This window comes from Lichenostomus cassidix, chromosome 5, assembly GCF_008360975.1.
Source record: "Lichenostomus cassidix isolate B80296 chromosome 5, HeHo_3.0, whole genome shotgun sequence".
NCBI lineage: Eukaryota > Metazoa > Chordata > Aves > Passeriformes > Meliphagidae > Lichenostomus > Lichenostomus cassidix.
The window spans coordinates 36,594,236-36,612,814 of NC_139486.1; the positions used below are offsets into that span (position 1 = coordinate 36,594,236).

The window sequence follows — 18,579 nt, forward strand, 5'->3', positions numbered from 1 at the left end:
TCTCCAAGACTCACTTTTCCGAATGGTAAGACTGTAACAGTGTGTTCTTCCTTCAGGCTATGACTTCTGCCAAGTCCTCCAGTGGTTTGCTGAGAGGGTGGACCGAATCATCCTCCTTTTTGATGCCCACAAGCTGGATATATCCGACGAGTTTTCAGAGGCCATTAAGTCGTTCCGGGGCCAGGATGACAAGATCCGAGTGGTGCTGAACAAGGCTGACCAGGTGGACACACAGCAGCTGATGAGGGTCTATGGTGCACTCATGTGGTCCCTGGGGAAGGTGATCGACACGCCCGAGGTGCTGCGCGTCTACATCGGCTCCTTCTGGGCTCATCCTCTCCGAAACACTGACAACAGAAGGCTCTTTGAGGCCGAGGCACAGGATCTGTTCAAGGATATCCAGAGCCTCCCGCAGAAGGCTGCTGTGAGGAAACTCAATGATCTCATTAAGAGGGCAAGACTTGCGAAGGTAAGGAAAGATCAGAAAACAAGATTGAATGAGCAGTCTCTGCTGCTCTTTCAGTGTGTTTTTTCAATTTTTCTCTTACTATGGATTTTGTCTTAGCAAATGGATTGAATTGTCACTTTTTCAGGAAAAGGATGGCCAACTGGGGAGAAAGCTGTTGGTAGCAGACAGGAATTCTAATTTCCTTTGCAGTTATCAAACGAAATGCATTTGCCTTGAAACACATTTTAATGTGAACTTCTAACCAAAAAATTTTGGGTACCTACAGTTCCATTGGGATACAAATACTTGTTTGGGGATGTGTGTCACTTCCTATGTTGGCTTATTTAACTTTCTGAATATGAAGACACATTTTTGGGGGTTTTTTAGTGGGGTTTTTTTCCTTATTTTTTGGGCTTGGGGTAGGGGCTATTTGTTTGTTTGGGCTTTTTTATTTTTTTTGTGGTCTGAGTTTTAGGGCACCCTGTAGAAGTTGCTTCTTTGAAAATTCCATTTAAAATCACAGTGATGTTGTGTTAACAGTTGCTCTGACCCCAGAGCAATCTCAGATCCAGCTGGTCTTGTAAGTGTTGGCAGCATTTTGTTTTCATTTGTTGCAATCATTTTGGCATTGAGGGAGCATCAGTTGAATAATTTTTATATATTTCTATGAAATGTAAAATGAAAAAGAGTAAGGGTAAATACAGAGCACAGTGCTCTTAGGCATATGTTAGACAGTTACGGAAGGGGAAAAAACTGTTTATCTGCAGGAAAGCAGCAATGTAATCCTTCCAGTGTCATCTTTCTACCCTCCAAACTGCTTTTAAAGTACTGACGCTCAAAAAATTGCTTTTTACAGTGTTGCAGGGGGGTCTTGTACCCTATTTCTGTGCTTCTTAATCTCTTCTAAAACATTTGCAGTAACTAGAAACAAAAGCAAACTCTTAACATGCTGTCAAATTTGGGCATTAGCCTTTTTTCTTTTTTTTTTCCTAAGTCCTGTGACTCACTGTCCCATTTTGAAGATGGGGACTGTTCTTATCTACAAGAAGCACATGTGCATACTGGCAGAACTTAGGCCACTTAGAATACACATGTGAAACTGTTTTTGCATGTGAATTATAAACACAGTTTTCTGGGTCTGATAGAAGTATTATTTTAGACATAAGACCCATAAAAATACTTAAAATTATTTATAAACTCTCTTAAAAATACCCTTATTGAATCCATTCTGTATTTCTGGAGAAACACTCATATTTATCCTCCTAGAAAATTTCATGGGTTTATGCTTCTTTGTGCTGGGTTTTTTTCTCCTCTGTAGAAATGTAAATTTATTTGCAATTAAAATGCATACTCTTTTTATATATGAGGACGTGTTGTTTTCTGAAAATTGTGAACTTAAGTTGTGCAAATAAAAACTGGTTGCATTATTTTTCTTTAAAACCAAAAATATTTTTTCCAGTTTCCTCCTAAATAACTAAGGAAATGAATGGGAGAGCAATTGCCATGTGCAGGTTGTGTAAGGTTTGTATAGAGTATTATAATACACATTCTGTCATGGTTTGTTAGGTGCTAAGTATTATACTTACAGAACACCTAAGCAATCACTTGTTTTACTGATGTTTTTTAATGGTAGTTTGTCTTCCCCCAGTGTTCAAAAGTTCGGCTGTTTATTGCCCAACAGTTTGATAGACATACATCATTTTTAACTTTTTTTTCCTCTGTGTGAAAATTGTATGTTACTTGTAGTCAGCTGCATTCTTTTAAAATTAACAAGGACCTGAGCTCTGTAAAGACATCCTGGTGTGGAGGTCATTTGTCTGCCGTGGTCCTGGCTAGGTCAGAGCTTAAGACAGCAGTTTGATAACATCAAGTTGTGGCTAAATGAAGGCTGCCCTGGTGCCTTCCCTCTTGTGTGCAAAATGAGTATCAATGTCCACACAATGAGCTGGATAAGTGAACTCACCTCAATTAGGAGCTGTTTCTGTTCTGCACCTGATCACTTGCTCTGTGGCCAAGCAGATCCTTTTGGTGGTGAAAGGTGGTGGGAGAGTGACAAGGGTGAATGGTTCAGAATAAAGGTACAAGGAAGGTGGCATGGGCAGGATGGATATTTTGATGTCAATGCAACAATCAATGTGTTTAAAGACTTGTCATCCTAAATTAATGCCTTTCCTTATAAGCTGGAAAGGCTCTATTTTTCTGCCTAAGGCTTCACCATGGCATGCTGCTCCTGTTGGAACTGGCTGCTCTGTCACCTGCATAGGTGGCTGCATAAATACAGACTATAAGGTACTCACTTTTCTGTGAGTAAATAGGTAGGAATGCAATATCACTTCAAATAGATAGCCCTGCCACTTAGCATACTTGCACTGCTGGACGCATTATCCCATTGATTGCCACAATGGTTGGTGAGGCAAATGAGTTAAAAATCATACAAATGGACCAGTATGGCTGGAGTTCTGTGTGTAGTGTCAGGACGTGGGTTTTGGAGCCTTGTTTTTTCTCTTGCTGTTGGTACTCATAGAATGCTGTACCAGGCTTCTCCTTAAAACTGCAAGTGCACATCTGTATTTCTTTGAAATGTGTTTCCTTTCTCTCTGCCCTTCAAAGGAATGCTGAAAACAGCAAAAACTAATAATAACCAACTCTTAGCTAACAGTTCATGTAAACACAAAGTTCCAGTAACTGTAGCTGATAATATCTTTTCCTTGGGGAAATATATTTCTGTTTCATTTCATGACCTAGGTGAGGAGCACTACTGTTAAGTGTCGGTAAACAGTAGTTTTGATTTCAGTTTTGCTTCTTTTTAGGTTCATGCTTATATCATCAGCTATCTGAAAAAAGAGATGCCCTCTGTATTTGGAAAAGAGAACAAGAAGAAGGAACTAATCAACAAATTGCCAGAGATTTACATCCAGCTGCAAAGGGAATACCATATCTCAGCAGGGGACTTCCCTGAAGTGAAGAAAATGCAGGTAAGATGGCAGGTTACCATTCCACTGAAATAACTCTTTAACTTTTTAAGAGGATCACCAATTTGAAGGGGTAGGACAGAGTATCTCAGAGTTACAGCTTAGAGTCTTCAGCAGCAGAGCGGTTGAAGTGACAGTCATTGTCTGATGTGATTTAAAAGGGACTTGGAACTAATATAGACCAAAAAAAAGACAGCTTGCTTAGTGTGCATTCACTGATACAGGACTGCATGAGGAAAATGGACATAGGGAATAAGCAATCTGACCTTCTGTCCTTTTAGTCAGTACTTGGTCCCTCATGGCAGATAGTACTAAAGGCTTTGTGCAAATAAAACAGCAGTAAACACTCACAGGTTAAAGGACTTCTTGTTTTGAATCCTAAACGTGGTTATATTTATCATTTTGGTAATGGTATCAAGTATTTGTGTAGGTGAAGATATCCTTACTCATAAGTTCATTTTTACTCTACTTTACTCTACTGTTCCTGTTTTTACTGGTACTGTTTGCCAGTGAGTAATAAAGGCAAAGTGTTACTTGAAAAGTCCAACTTAAAACCTATTGCTTCTGAAAATAGTCTTATGCTTTTTTCCATCCTGTTAAGATTGTATTCTGTGAAGGAGAGAGACAAAAGTTCTTGGTTTATACTCACTACTAATTTTTAAATACCTTCTGTCTCTTCTCTTTTGGAGCTTCTGCAGTCTTTCAGCCAACTTTCTGTCACTTCCTTGCCTTTATTTCTGTCCTCTGATTTCAGATGAGCTGTTTAGAAAGTATCCTAGGGAAGAACAGCTAATGTTGTGTTAGCAGTGATTTCAGATTTATTCCTCAAGCTTCAGTTGGCAATTTTTGGATCTCAGATCATAGGCTTCTTAAGTGGTCTTTGAATTAGAGGATAATTCAGCTTGGAAGCTGAAGAACAAGAGGTCTGCATTTTGCTCTGACCATAGACTAGTCACAAGAGTGATGGAGGATGTTTTCCAGTTGTATCATTCTGACAGTATGTGTGATACACTTGCACAGCTAATCATCAAGAGTGACGATAGGCTGATTATCTAAAGGAAGGCACAAGTTTATTTCGTAAACTAATTTATTTAACCTGGGAATCAACTACTGGCATGAGAAAGCAAATCATAGAAGAAGCACAAGATGTACTTTAGCTAAGTTTTCACAGGTAGGGTTGTTGGAAGAGTTTCATGAGTTAGGCTTTAAAAGGGGATTTTGTGGCAAAAACTGACTCTTTCTTCCCTTGCTGCTTTTGTTCATGATGCAAAATGAGAGAATGAGAGATTTAAACATTGAAACAAAATTTGAATGAAACTCTTTCAAAGTTACAGTGCATGTCAATTAAGCCTCAGCAGCAGATGGCAGCAAATATATATAGGAGACATCAGATCCTTGTTACTTCTGTAACAAGGAGCAAAACTGAGAGAAAGCAAAATGTCCTGAAAACAAAATTATGCCAAAAAAGATAGCAAGTTGACCTTTGCTTCCTGAGATTTATTGCACAACATAAATTTATACTGATGAAGTGCTGTAAATCAGGTGATTGTGTATAAAATGTCACCTGAACAGAGTTTTTGGTTGACTGTTTTCAGACTGTGCTCCAGGTTTCTTGGGTTCACATCATTACCATTTTGATATGTATAGGAGCAGCTCCTTGAGGTGATAGATGGGATTTGTTAAAGCAGTTTAACACCAATTTACAGGAGGATGGGAGGTGGTGGTGGTGGTGATGTTTGGGTGTTTTTTTAACAGTTTCCACTGTAACTTCCTTTTCCTGGCAAGCGTTTTGCATGTAGAAATAATTTAACAATTGCCTAAAGCATTTTAAATTTTCCAACACTGTAGTGTAAAACATGCTTGGGCTTGTGTTAGAATAGTATATATCACCTAAGTAAACAAATTCTGCAGGGACTATAGGACTTCAGAGTTCTGGCAGTGCTGCTATAAAACAGTGCTGCTGTTATCCCATCCCACCTTTTCTTTATTGTTAAAGGAGACTTCTTTCTGACCACAACCAAGTTTTATCTATAAAATCAGCTCAGTCCTGCAAACATTTGATTTTATTTTTAACTTTAAACACTTGCATAAGTGCTAGCAGGACTGAAGGCTTGCATGCTTTCTTTGACATTTGGAAGAAAATCGACAAGTGGAAAGTTGCTGGGTAACATTCGTCAGCTGCTGTGGTTTTATCCACAGCATTTTGAAAATTGTAGGGTAAATCTAATTTAATAGACAAGCCCATACAATGTTGCAAAATTATCTTAGTGTGTTTGATCAATATATTGGGTGTATGGTATATATGTGTCACTTTTGTTTCTCCTTCAGGAGGAGTTTCAGCTATAGAAACAGCTTCAAAATATATTTATTTTAATTGAATTATTGATGATTTTAATTTGAAGCCCATTCATTAAGCTTTTCAAAGTATTGGAATCATTTTTAACTACTGTCACTGTGTCATTCACAGGAGCTGTTGGAGAATTATGACTTCACTAAATTTCATTCGTTGAAACCAAAGCTAATTGAAACTGTGGATAACATGCTGGCCAACAAAATTGCTTCCCTGATGAACCTAATCAGACAGGAAGAGAGCAATATGCCCACAGAGATAGTACACGGTGGAGCATTTGATGGCACCATGGCAGGACCTTTTGGCCATGGATATGGGGAAGGTGCTAAGGAAGGAGCTGATGAAGAAGAATGGGTTGTTGCCAAAGACAAGCCTGCTTATGATGAGATTTTCTACACTCTGTCACCAGTCAATGGCAAAATATCTGGGATTAGTGCAAAGAAGGAGATGGTGACTTCTAAACTACCCAACAGCGTCTTGGGGAAGATCTGGAAGCTTGCAGACTGTGATGGTGATGGGATGTTGGATGATGAAGAGTTTGCCTTAGCAAAACATCTCATCAAGATTAAACTGGATGGATATGAACTGCCTGGCACGCTACCTTCCCACCTGGTGCCACCATCTCACAGGAAACCTTTCCAGACAGCAGAATGAACAATACAAGGCGGAGAATGAGGATCTTGAAAATCCCACAGGAAACGTGTTGAGAATACCAAAATTTGAAATTAAGCTTAGATCCTTAAAGCTCACAGCACATTTCATGCAAGCTACTAAAGTTATGAGCGTGGCAGCAGGGAAACATTGGTGTAGCTGTCCCTGCTGACCTTCCCTCAGACATGCTTATCCCAAGTGCCTTATAATAGCTCTGTCATAAGGTGAAAATGTTTTTGTAGTCCTGTGTCCGTGTCTTGCTGCCTTTACAGCCATAAAGCAGAAAAGACCATGCATAAAAATTGCTGACCTTCACCAAACTTAAATATTTATCAACCCTAAGTCTCTCTAAACTATTCTAAATGGCGCACAGAAGCTCAACATGTTAAATTCACCTGCCTAAGCAAGGAATATTTAGATGCTAAAAATGTACTTAAGCCATTGAGGGAAAGTCAGCATCTCTGTAGTCTTAGAAGAGGGTGACATAAAAGGAAATTTTATTTTTGGTCTGTTTATTATTTAATTGGAGTTAGAAAAAGATAGAAGAATGATGAGGGTAGTCTTGTAAGTGCTCAGGATATGAGCAAAATTGTTTTAAAGTTTTAGATTCTAGCTAGAACTGCAAAATGTTAAAACTGTTCTTTCAATCTGTCATTGTGTCTTATCTGAAGAACAGCTTCTTCAGTTTTGCACAGCACTATATATTCAGTATTATCATTAGAAGAACTGAAATCTCCTTTGTTCTTTGGATTTAGAATTTCCTTTACAGTTTAAATTTAGCTTCTCTGCAGATTGAATTCCTGAATGGTTCAAAGTGACAGCAGAATGGTTTCTTAAGCTAAAAAAAACAAAAGCATGTTTGCATTGAAATTAAGGCTCACTTTCTGTTCAGAAAAGGTGTATTGCTCAAAATCATCTTCAAAGCACATCAGATTGTCTCGGGGTATTTTCACTGGTATTTAATTTCTATTTACAGCTAATTATAGAGTTATGTCTGTGTATTTTTTAATATATTATATATTTAAGAGAAGTTTTTAATGCTTTCTTTTGCCAACATGTAGCTGACAACCACAAAGGAGAGGTTTGGTGGCAGATTTGAAGGATGGGGAGGATAACAGGAATTGTTTTGTTGACTCCAATTAATGATAGACTCATCCTTCTAAATATTACTCCTTTATTGAAAACAATCCATGAAAGGAATAGATGCTTAATAGAATAAACATTTATTTTCCAAGAACACACAATCAAAGTTGAACATGCAGTCTGCTTACAGCTGATTTTTATCAGTACCTTAAAAGAAGGCAAGTTTTTGGCCCTGTGAACTTTAGCGTTTCAGGGAGGGCCAGTTCTTTCCTAAAATCAAATTTGGCAGTCAGTTCTGCTCTATGTGTGTGAGCAAGAATTGACTTGTATCCCATTTGTGATATGAAATACCCTACACATCAAAGGTACTGTAGTTTTCAGCACTTTTTGTTGAGTCTCAATAAGTGGCAGCAGTAGTGCCTTCTGAGACAGAGTAAGCCAAAAAGTGCTTTAACATCCTTGCAATAGGGGTGGGGAGGGAAATGGTTTGGATATTGTCTCCCATTTAAGGTTTAGGTCACACTTCGTGTTCAGTTTTGTAGATGATCTAAGAAAATCTTCAGCTTCTTTTTTCAAATTATACATTTGTAGGGTGTCAGGTTTAATACTTCAAATCTTTCTGGACCTCTTATCTTTCTGCATCTATTCTATTCTGAGGTGCAATTTCCATGAACTTTGTCAGGGTTTTTCCATGGGAAAACAATGATGCTATTTTAAGTAATGGCAGAACACCACCTTTACCTTGCCAGGTTTCTGGGCCTGTATCAGGGATGTCCTGGCATAGTTAAATTGTTCTGAGGAGTTGATTTTTTTGGTTTTTTTTAATTCTTAGGTGTTTTTCCTACTATTCAAGCACACCAAGTTTATTTCTGTTAGACCTAAATTAGGAGCCAAATTAGCCTTAGTGCATCTCTGTGCACTTTTAGTAGAGCTGTGAAACTTGACCCTGAGTCTACCTGTGTGACTGTTCATCTGCAGAGTAACTATTTTCTATGTAATTTATTTTTGACTGAACAAAAAGTAGTCTATAGACATTGCAGGTGTTAAGAAAAATAAAAAGGCTGCAGAAGCGGTAATGTGTGCTTGTTTGTGGGTAGTGTCTGCAGCCAGTACCACTTTAAACACTACTGACCAGCTTAGTACTAGTGACTGGCTTAATCAGGAGAGCCACCAGGAGAAAGAATGCAAGAATGTTGTGACTACTGTAGTGTGGGCAAAGCTGAGAGGATCTGGGAAGTTGCTGATCTTCTGACTCTGCCTTACCTCATTTTGCAGCACAGACCTGCAGGGGTGGACCCATGTTTGAGTTCCCACCACGTGTAGCTTCCAGGGGTGATGCTCCAGACATGTTGGAGCCATGTGATCCCATGCCATTAGAAATATCCTCCTTCAGTGAGAAGAGCAGGATAGTTTCAGTGGTTTTATTTTATTTTTCTAGTTTTATTGGTAGTAAAATGGAGAACACAGCCTTTTCCTCAGTCTCTGTGACACTGTTAACTTGCTCTGAAGGCAGACAAATTTAAATACATCATTTTGATAAGGTAAAATATTTTGCCTGGCTGGGGTTGTAGTGTTTTGGTTTGTGTTTCTGTAGAATTTGGAAGATTAGTGCATGAAGCATATAAAGGAGTAGAGGTGGATTTTCTCCAGCTGTCTGAAGAAATAGAAGTATTTCATGGTCGGCATCCACAGCTACATAAATGTATTTCTAGGTGTGTGGTACAGTGAACTAGCATCACACTTAGTCGATAGGAGTAAAGGACATTTCATGTGACCTTTAAACTGCAGTTTCTTGCACAACTAAACAGATAGAGTAGGTTGCTGTTGCTCAGGGGAGAGGATCTCTTCTCACTACCTCCTTGCAGGTCCATGGGCCTCCCCCATTTGCCTTGCTGGCTGCAAGCCCATTCAGTGAGTTAAACCAGCCACACACTACTGTTTGCATAATGTGCCGTGGGGTTAGTGAATCCACGTGTTAAAAGCATGAGAAGTGAGCAGGTTTGCCCTTCCCTATAATATTATGCTCTAAATAGTTATTGGTAACAGCAGTATGAGGTAATCTTTGGTGTTTGATCTGTTATTTATATCTGAAGACAAGTAAAGATGTTGGATTTGTTGGGCATTTTATGCCTAGGATTTCAATAACATTTTCTGCAGGATCATTCAAAGCTCTCTGTAATTTATCCTGTGAAATCTCTGCCCACTGATGTAGGCTACTGTCTTAAACTAAAGTAGAAACTGCTGGTTTTACCTCTTCTCCAAGTATTCCACAACACAGTTTTAATTTGCAACCCTAGTTCTGTTCCTTCAGAAATTCTGAGGTTTTGTTGTAGATTGGAACAGAAAATGTGGGGCTACTGCTCACAACCACTATACAGGACACCAAGAGACTTAAAGCTGTGACAACTTGCAATTGGAGAGTTCACAAAGATTTTTAAGTCAAGGTGAAATCCCAGTTGTTAGGTGGGTAGGGTGTGTATTTGTGTGGAACCTGATCTCAGAGCAGCAGGTGTCTGGTCCCTGGCTTTCAACATTGTTTGTTGCCAGCACTTGAAATGCACCCTCTTTTTCTTTTTGTCACGTCCTTCCCTTCACAATGTGCACTCATTTTGGTGGCTCTTTAAATTGTTGGATGTCAAGCAGAGTTTGAAGTGTGTGGCTTGAGGGATATGTGTAGCTTAGCACTGAGAGAATGAACGTGGACTTTGTTTTCTATTTCACATGCTCACCTTTTCTATTATTTTTGTTAAATACTGTTTTCACTTCAAAGGCACTCTGATTTTTGAGGAAAGGCTTGATCTGTGCAGTGCGCTTCAGTTTGTCCAACTAGGCAAACAAAGTTGTAAGTTCATTATTGTTGCACTTTTATTACACAGTAAATTCTTTGCATATACTGTAATATATTTTAATATGCTTTGTAATCATTTTTAGAAAGCAGTGATTAAAATTGCTGATTTAATAAACTAATATTGAACTACCTGAGATTTTGGGTTGTATGCTTCTTTCTGGAAGATAATCTTTCAGTGACTCAAATTTTGCAATCCTGCTACTTAAGACTCATAGGCAGAGTAGCTATTTGACAAACTGCTTTATTTCCCACCTCTGTGTATCCATAATAGGTTCTGTCTATTTCTTTTCTGTGCCCTTGAATTTGCTGAAATTACTGCTTGTGCCAAGGCTTGACTCCAGAATTAAATCTATCTGTAAAGAATTTTTAAAAACTGTCAAACCTCCAGCACTTCTCTGTAATTAGCATGTTACGGCAGAATGTAATTTTGGGGTTTCCTAATGTCTAAATGTGGAAGTTTTTTAAAGTCCAAGTATGGAACATAAATCTAAAACTTCCTGTGTGGATGGAAATTGAGATTTGAGCTGAGAGGTGGTACTTTTAACCTCAGTGGGGGTACTAACCTTGAAAAGTAAAAGTAGATTGAATTGCAGCTTAGCAAAAAGCACTTTGATGTGTTTGTCCCAAAAAAATCCAAAGACATCATCCACACTGTGCTACCTACTACTTAAGAATAACCAGTGGTATCCATAGAACATTCCGTGTAACGCTGTGCTCAAATTAATTCCTCCTTCCCCTCTCTTTCTCCTCTTTGCACACATCTTGCTTGAGGCATTTTCAAAGCTATATCTGATTATATATAATCAGGATGCTACAGTTTAGCCATTACTCCTAATGTGGTCACATTTCAGCTGCTGTGGAGTTGATGGGTAGCAGTGTTGGCAAACTGGGCAGTTTGGCTCCTGATGCCACATGTCACATGAAGGCAGCTGTTTCACATACAACCAACATGTGGGTTCCTGGAGGCTACAAAGCTCTTGAACTGCAGTGACTTGCTGGAACTGCTCCATATAAAAGTAAAAAATCTGAAGAAGGTGAGGTTTTAGTGGGGTTGGGGAGAGGAGTGCTGTTTTGGTTTGGTTTTTTTTAAGTATAATGTTGTTTTACATGTTTCACATGTAAGATATTTCAGACTTTGAAAAATTTACAGCACACTTCAGTAGTTCTTCTCTACCCAAATATAAACTGTGGATTAACAGGAAAAGTAGACAAGTGTCCACACTGTCAGTTTATAAGTTTTTCAGTAATTACTGCTTCTAATATTTGGTACTCTTAAACTGTGAAACATTTCCTGTTTAACTCTGGTGGCAGTAGTAACCTTGAAAAAGAAGAGTACTGGTGTGCCACTTAGTTTCTCCAAACCTTATTTGCTCCCATGTCTGGTACATTTGTAAGGCCTTTGGAGCAGACACTGCTCTGGGTTTCTCTGATCTTGCCATGCTGCAAGAACTGATTGCAGAAGACCTTTTGAAAACTTGGCCCTTGGGCTTGCCTGCCTGACTTGGGTAGAAAAACAGGAGAACAAGTTGGTTGCCTTGCCCTGCCCAGACAGGTGAACAAATGCATCTGAAGGTGCCCTCCTTCACTCAGGGATCATGGCAATGAGCTGGAAATAAATATCCATACCCAACAGACACTTGCTGTGATCAAAACACAGTCAGGCAAACGAGGTTATTTTTCACCAATATGTTCAGAAGTCCTGTATCTATGCAGCTTTTTTAACCTGAGGGAAAAATACAGATGGAAACTGTTGTTTTGAGGCAGATTCCTCTCCTTTTTCCTATTGGGGGACTTCATGCTAGCACAGATTTGTAGCTGGTGATAGACTGTGGACTCAGTTTCTAGTCCAGTGAATACTGCAAACTCATTAATGCTGGGTCTAATGTGTTCTCCCACCTATTCTTTTCTCTGAGATGGAGCTTGTCCATGTTCTTTCCAAAGCCTTGCTAACTCAGCAACCCATATTCCACTTCAGTCTGAAGCTCTGAAGATTTCATTGCAGTGAAAGTAGCTAATGAATGGTAAGTATCTCTGACCAAATGCTGTAATTTCAGATATACTGTAAGATTTCTCTCTTCACCTTTTCTAAATGTTTTAAACAAGGAACTGCTGAAACATACTACTCATGCTTAGTGATTTTCTTTTCAGAAAATTCTGTGTTATTTTCTCAAAATGCATTCATTTTGTGTCTAGTCTGAAAGTAAGAATTTAACAATGTTTTTGTACCCAGTAAGCTCAGGGCTTGGAAATTCTTGCCTAAAATGGAGAGTAATTGCTATCTTTCTTCATTTTGTACTACTGTCTTAGCTCTCATCTGCTAAAATTTGCACCTTTGATGTTAACTGTTCATACATTTTTGTTAAACATTTATACAATGGTTTCACCAATGACCTTCAATTATTCCACATGCCTGGACACCTTCTCAAGGATGCTGGGATGGCTGGGCTGGTTTGCAGTCAGTAATCTGCTGGTCAGGGCAGAGGGAGACCAAAACCTGGGCACACACCATGGTGTGGGCACTGTCCCTGTGGGGTGGTTCAGTGCTCTGGCACTAAGGATGCTGGGAGCCACTTCCATATATGAATCCCACAGTTCTGTTTTATCAATGAATAGAGCTGAATGCTCTATCAGTCTAACAAACAAACCCCTAAAATACAGCTGTGAAGAAGAAGTTTCACCCTCATGCAATCATCTTCCTTTGTAGCAATGGAAAAAAAATGGAAATATCTGAATAAAATTATAAAAATACACTAGTTATATCTGGCATTGCCAACAAAGCAGTTTCTAAGGCCCATTTTCAGTTTGATGTTCAAAATATAAAGGATATTTTGTCACTTGAAACCTTTTATCTATGTTTGTATGAAATGGAAAGAGACTGAAAGTCCTTTGTCCCATGTGTTCATGGCACAAAGTCTTTGAAGCTCTTATGTTAACTATTTGAGGTTCAGAAACAGAAGGGAGATTTCAAGATAATATAAACAGCTCCAAGGAGAAAATTTCTTTAACTCATGACTAAACAAGCAAACATATATTTTCTGTTTCAAAAAGATGACTGAATTTCTTCATGCCAGGAAAAATAAATCCATCTGATTTTGCTTTAAGCTGTCCTCTTCTTCAAATGCAGTGAGGGGCTCCAGTTCCTTTGGATGATGTAATTCGACTGTTCTGCTTGAGTTCTGCTCCCTGTTGATGTCATGTAGCTGCTAGCCAACTATTCAAAGAGAAAAGCAACTTCTAGTTTAGACTAGAGCATGAGGAGGCTGAAGTTTATAACAACCCAGCATCCCGGGATGCTAGGTTAGATTCTCCGAGGCAGAGCTCGGCTTTGAGAGAAGCTGGGGCTCCATCCACCGTGGACCCCCCTGCCTGCAGCTGGGTGGCACCTTGGGGTGGCTGGTGACAGCGGTGCTGGCACTGCAGGTATGTAGGGGGCAGGGAAAGGGGGTTGCTGGGGGGTGGTGCACTGGAGTCCTCCGGGGAAAGAAGCTGAGAGAAGTGTGTGGCTATTTTGGGACAAAGTTCAGCTGAGAGGCCTGTGAAAGCAGGGAATCTGTGCAGACTGAGCTGGAGGTTCCATGCCTCTCCTCAGCTGCTTTTGACTAACTCCCCCCAGCTTCTCCTCAGCTCTAGTATTCCATTCCCAAATGAGTGAACAGCTTCTTGCAATAAGCTACTGTCTGCTCCTCTCCGGTGTTCTCAATGTCCAAGTTGTAGTTCCTCTGTGCTGCAATGGGGTCTAAGATTAGGTGTAATGTGTGGTTAGGAACGTGATTAGATGTGGTTAGGAAACATTCTGGGATCATGGTTCGGCTCACCTGTGTCCACACTACTTTGATGAGACTGAACATCAGCTGTTTGCTGGAGCTGGGGAGGGTGGCAGAAGGAAGGGCTACCTGTGGGACCCAGACTGCTGGCCTCAGGCAGCAGGCTAATTGCTGTGCCTGCTTGGCACATTGTGGGCTACAAGCCTGTAGCCCCAGGAGGGGGCTGCCTTTATTCCCTACAGAGTCAATGTCCAGATGTTCATTGTTTTGAGACTCTTACATGTGGAAGTAACATGGCTGGAGACATTGTGGGGGATAAAGGGCTGAGCCGTCATGCACATGTTTACACTTGGCATGCTTATTTTCTTTGAGTTTTGGGGAACCTGCTCCTTAGCAGGGATCAGACAGGATTTTCATGTACCTTCAGAAAGGTGTGCATGCAAAGCTTGCGTAATGGAGGGTGCTGGGCTGTGCCAAATCTTTCACCTGAGCCATGTGAATAGATTCACCCCCTGAAAGGGCAGGTGTGAGTGTGGTCACATGGCTGTGACATGGGAGCTGGCTTTGCTCAGGGGCAGTGCAGAGCACAGCTGTAACTTGGTACAATGAAGGGCTCATTAAATTCCAGGACTGTTAGCTCCAAATGGTCTCAGTGGTGATGCTTTGGCAAAGGAAGATGTCTGCACCCAGCTGTGTACATGTACTCCTCTTTGGCAGACTCCTTCATCCCCGTGGGCAAGGGCAATGATGAGGGGACGCCACTGCTGCTGCCTGGAGAGCAGAGCCAGGAATGCCCTGGGAAAGCTCGTGGTGATCAGCTCTCACTGAGATCAGGGTGGCAGTGGGAACAGAAAACTCAGCATCTGCAACTCTGTGGCCCTTTTATGCTCTTTATGGCAGGGGAATCAATTTCTTCCCATCTTAGAGAGGAGCTGGAAATTCACACACGTATTATGAGAGTAGGACAGTGATGATATTTTAAAAAAATAATTCCAATAGATAGAAATCAGTGTCATGTCCCTCTGATTCACATGGTGCTGCTGGCAGTGAAGGAGCAGCTGAGGACTATGGAGTTTTGGGGCTGCAAGACAGGCTGCTTGTTCATGGGATCTGTCTGATCTCCATAGTCTCCATTTTCCTCTCAGGCAGAACAACGTTGTGGGCAGATAGGAAAGGGTGCTAAGCAATCTTAGCACATCTTACTGACGGCTATTTTGCAGAGTGGAATCCCACATCGGGATCCTTCCTGTCAAGAAACAAAGAAACACATCTGCCATCATGGAAAACCACTTCAGGCTGAAAACAAGGCAAGGGAAGGGTACTCTTCAGGCACTTCTCCTTCCTGAGGTTGGTTGCAAAGCTTCCCTTCTCTACAAAGGCAGCAAGGAAGGGCCCATAATTAGCCTAGAGGGGTGATTTTTTCCTGATCCCTCCAGGAAACTCCACACAAATATTGTTGTGCCCTTCCTCTTACTTTGTTAGGATAAAAATAACTGAGGAAATGGCTTTATTTATCACTGTCACATAAGTGTCCACCATTTAACTTTGAACTTTAGAAAGATACTCAGGAGTCAGTGAAATTTTACACCATATCTTGATTGCCTTGTATCATCATAAAAAGCAAAGGCCCATTTAACCATATAGATAATAATTAACTTGCAACAGGGAGAAATACCTGCATCCAGGACCAATTCACCCACTGGTCCTCTGCCTTCTATTTGAAAGGAGCAAGGACATTTTCTCAACCTAGCCAACCTGTGCCAGATTTAAGCCAACAGCTTACAATCCTACCTTTATAAGAATGCAGGTATAACTAGAAGCTAATAGTGGGTATTGTCTACCTTGACTTCAGCAAGGTTTTTGATGCTGTCTCTCATGAAATCCTCATAGGGAAACTTAAGAAATGTGGGTTGTGGAGGATCTCTCTCATGAGCAAAGGCAGAGGGAGTTGGGCCTGTTCAGCTTTGAAAAAAGGTGATCTCATTAATGTGCATAAGTATCTGCAGGGAGGGTCAGAGGATGGAGCCAAGCTCTGCTCAGTGCTGACAAGCAACAGGGTACAAGGCAATGGGCAGAAACTAATGCATAGTAAGTTCCACCTGAATGTGAGCACAAGTTGCTTTACTGTGCAGAGAGGTTGTGGAGTCTCCCTTGCTGGTGATACTCAAGAACTATCTGGATGCAATCCTGTGCTCTGGGATGACACTGCTTGAGCAGGGAGCTTGGACCAATGACCCACTGTGGTCCCTTCTTACCTGACTACATCTGATAAAAACAAGACAGAAAAGTGTAGAATTAAAAGCAGGCAATGAGTTTACAGAAGAAACTGTTGCCACATAAGTATCTCCATTCTCCTGCCATCCTATTTGCATTTAATGTTATTTTGAAGGATTGCATTGTATTACAACTATGTTGCACTTTATTGCAATCCATTATATATATTGTGATACAATATGTTGCATTGCATTAGTTGGCTAGTCCAGGACATGAGTCCAAGAATTGAACAGAATATTTTGAGAAATATAAATATTCTTTTTTTTTTTTGGCTGTCTTATGTGACATTATGTATAATATTTCTCTAGGGGGCATAGGAAGACACAGATTCTACTGATCAAGTTTTATCTGTCCTGACTTTGGTGGGGTTCTTAATTTCCTCTTGTGTGTTTCCTCCTGTCCCTTTTGGATGCCAGATAAACTGCACTTGCCACAAGGGAAAAGACTCCTATTGCCTTATCTCACCTGTGAGCTTGACATCTTTACTTACAGCCTTGGATTTCAGATGCCTGTTCATTTTCTAGTATTGATTCCCAGCAGCAACTCTCTGATTCCTGGAAACGACACCAGGCAAATGTGTCCCGTGCTTGTGTGACCCTGCAAAGTCCAGAAAGGACTCACTGCTATCTATATAAGTCACCAGAATTATTTTCCCCTTTGTTATTAGCAAGGAGCCCATGAACAGTAAACTTTGGAATCAGCTGGCACTGCCAGCTTGACTCCAGTTTGCCCTGCCAGCAACAGGTATCTGCACAGAAGCTTCCTCAAAGCAGTGCTGAGCAAATCCCTAACACTTCACAGTCTCACCTTCCCATTTACTGTATCCCGGCTTAACCACCTGGCTATTGCTCTGATCTTTGTACTCTCTGCTGTGCTTTCATTTTCAGACTCCCTTGTCAGGTTCAATTTTCCAGGTAAGGATTCCTTTAGAGAAGCAGAACCTTCAGTGCAATTGTGCAAGGTGCTCTTTACCCAAGAATCAGAGATATGCGTGACTTTTCAACTGGTTTACAGCAATTTTGGTGGCATTCGTATTTTTGAGCTTAAGAATTGAACAAGGCCTGTGGCGACCTTTACTCATTGTGTTCTGATGGGTTCATTTCTTCCAGATCAGATGAAAGGTTCATAGGTAGATCATAAATCCTTGGTCTCTGTTCCTGAAATCAAAGGTCGCTTTGCATTAAAGCAGTGAGGTGAATGTAGGAGTGGATCTAGTGGAAGTCATTCTTCAGAAAAACCAGCAGCTGAATGTCAGGAAGGACTTCCTCCAAACCTGAGTAAGTCCGTTTTTTTCATGTTCTTTGATATTTTCTTTTCTTGTAATGTACCATTAGAACTAGTTTTGGCTCTTAGCCCTGTTTTTGCATCCTGCAAATGCAGCTGATCTATTACAGATCTGTCTTTAGGTAATCATCTACAAACACAGGGAGCATTTCTAACTTGATGAAACAGGTGAGCAGTTACGTGAGGCAGTAGCTCAACAAGTAAGCTTCCTTTGTGAAGGAAATTAAACCATCATTATTCAGGGTGACTGCAGTGCTTGGATAAAAATTCTCAACAATTCTCAAAAAAAAAACCTGAGAGGCATTTGACAAATTCAGAAATGGCATTATGATATGGGTTACCTATACAGGTTATTACATGGGAGTGATTTCATATCACCTCCCCAGCAGAGAAAGTGGCTACTGTTGCTAGTTCTCTATTGCTGTCTTCTCATGCTAGGACAGATGAAGTTTTCTTTCCCAGTATTTTGTTTTATGAATTAAATGGGTACAAAGCCCATAACTGTTCAAAATTTCATCTTTGCAAAACAAACCTGGAATTTTGGGGAGGTCACACCGCTCCACCCTGCCACAATTTGTCAGAGGTTTTAATTTTTCATTCTCTCCTCTCTTTGCAGTGGGTTGACAGCAGTAGACACCTCTCTCCTCTCCCATCACTAAAACAGGTTTCTTGGTTTCCCAGCCAGGCTGATATTCAGGTAATATTTATAATTATGGCAGTAATTCAAGCAGATTATGTTTGGTTACTAAAGGTGTCTGTAGTCATCAATCTTACACTGATTTTTCTTTTTTCTTTTTTTTTAAGTGATTTTGTTGCCTCCATAACAGCAAGGTCACGGCTTTTACAAATTTACAGTGTAAGCCAAGTGTCTTCATAAGAGCTATTCAGCTGAGCTGAAATCCAGT

At 40.3% G+C, this 18,579-nt stretch overlaps 2 protein-coding genes across 2 annotated transcripts in view; both read left to right on the plus strand.

Annotated features, from left to right (window-relative positions):
• The window catches only part of EHD4 (EH domain containing 4), a 29,608-nt gene extending 19,122 nt beyond the window's left edge, over positions 1 to 10,486 (plus strand). Inside the window, exons 4-6 of the mRNA XM_085062342.1 lie at positions 57 to 469; positions 3,259 to 3,423; positions 5,888 to 10,486. Coding sequence (XP_084918468.1) covers positions 57 to 469; positions 3,259 to 3,423; positions 5,888 to 6,424 — 1,115 coding nt within the window. The 3' untranslated portion in view covers positions 6,425 to 10,486. The remainder of the gene's footprint in view (positions 1 to 56; positions 470 to 3,258; positions 3,424 to 5,887) is intronic.
• A 7,051-nt stretch (positions 10,487 to 17,537) lies between these two features.
• Positions 17,538 to 18,579, plus strand: part of SPTBN5 (spectrin beta, non-erythrocytic 5) — an 88,607-nt gene continuing 87,565 nt past the window's right edge. Inside the window, exons 1-2 of the mRNA XM_085062343.1 lie at positions 17,538 to 17,667; positions 18,291 to 18,371. The gene's annotated coding sequence lies outside the window, so the exon portion shown is untranslated. The remainder of the gene's footprint in view (positions 17,668 to 18,290; positions 18,372 to 18,579) is intronic.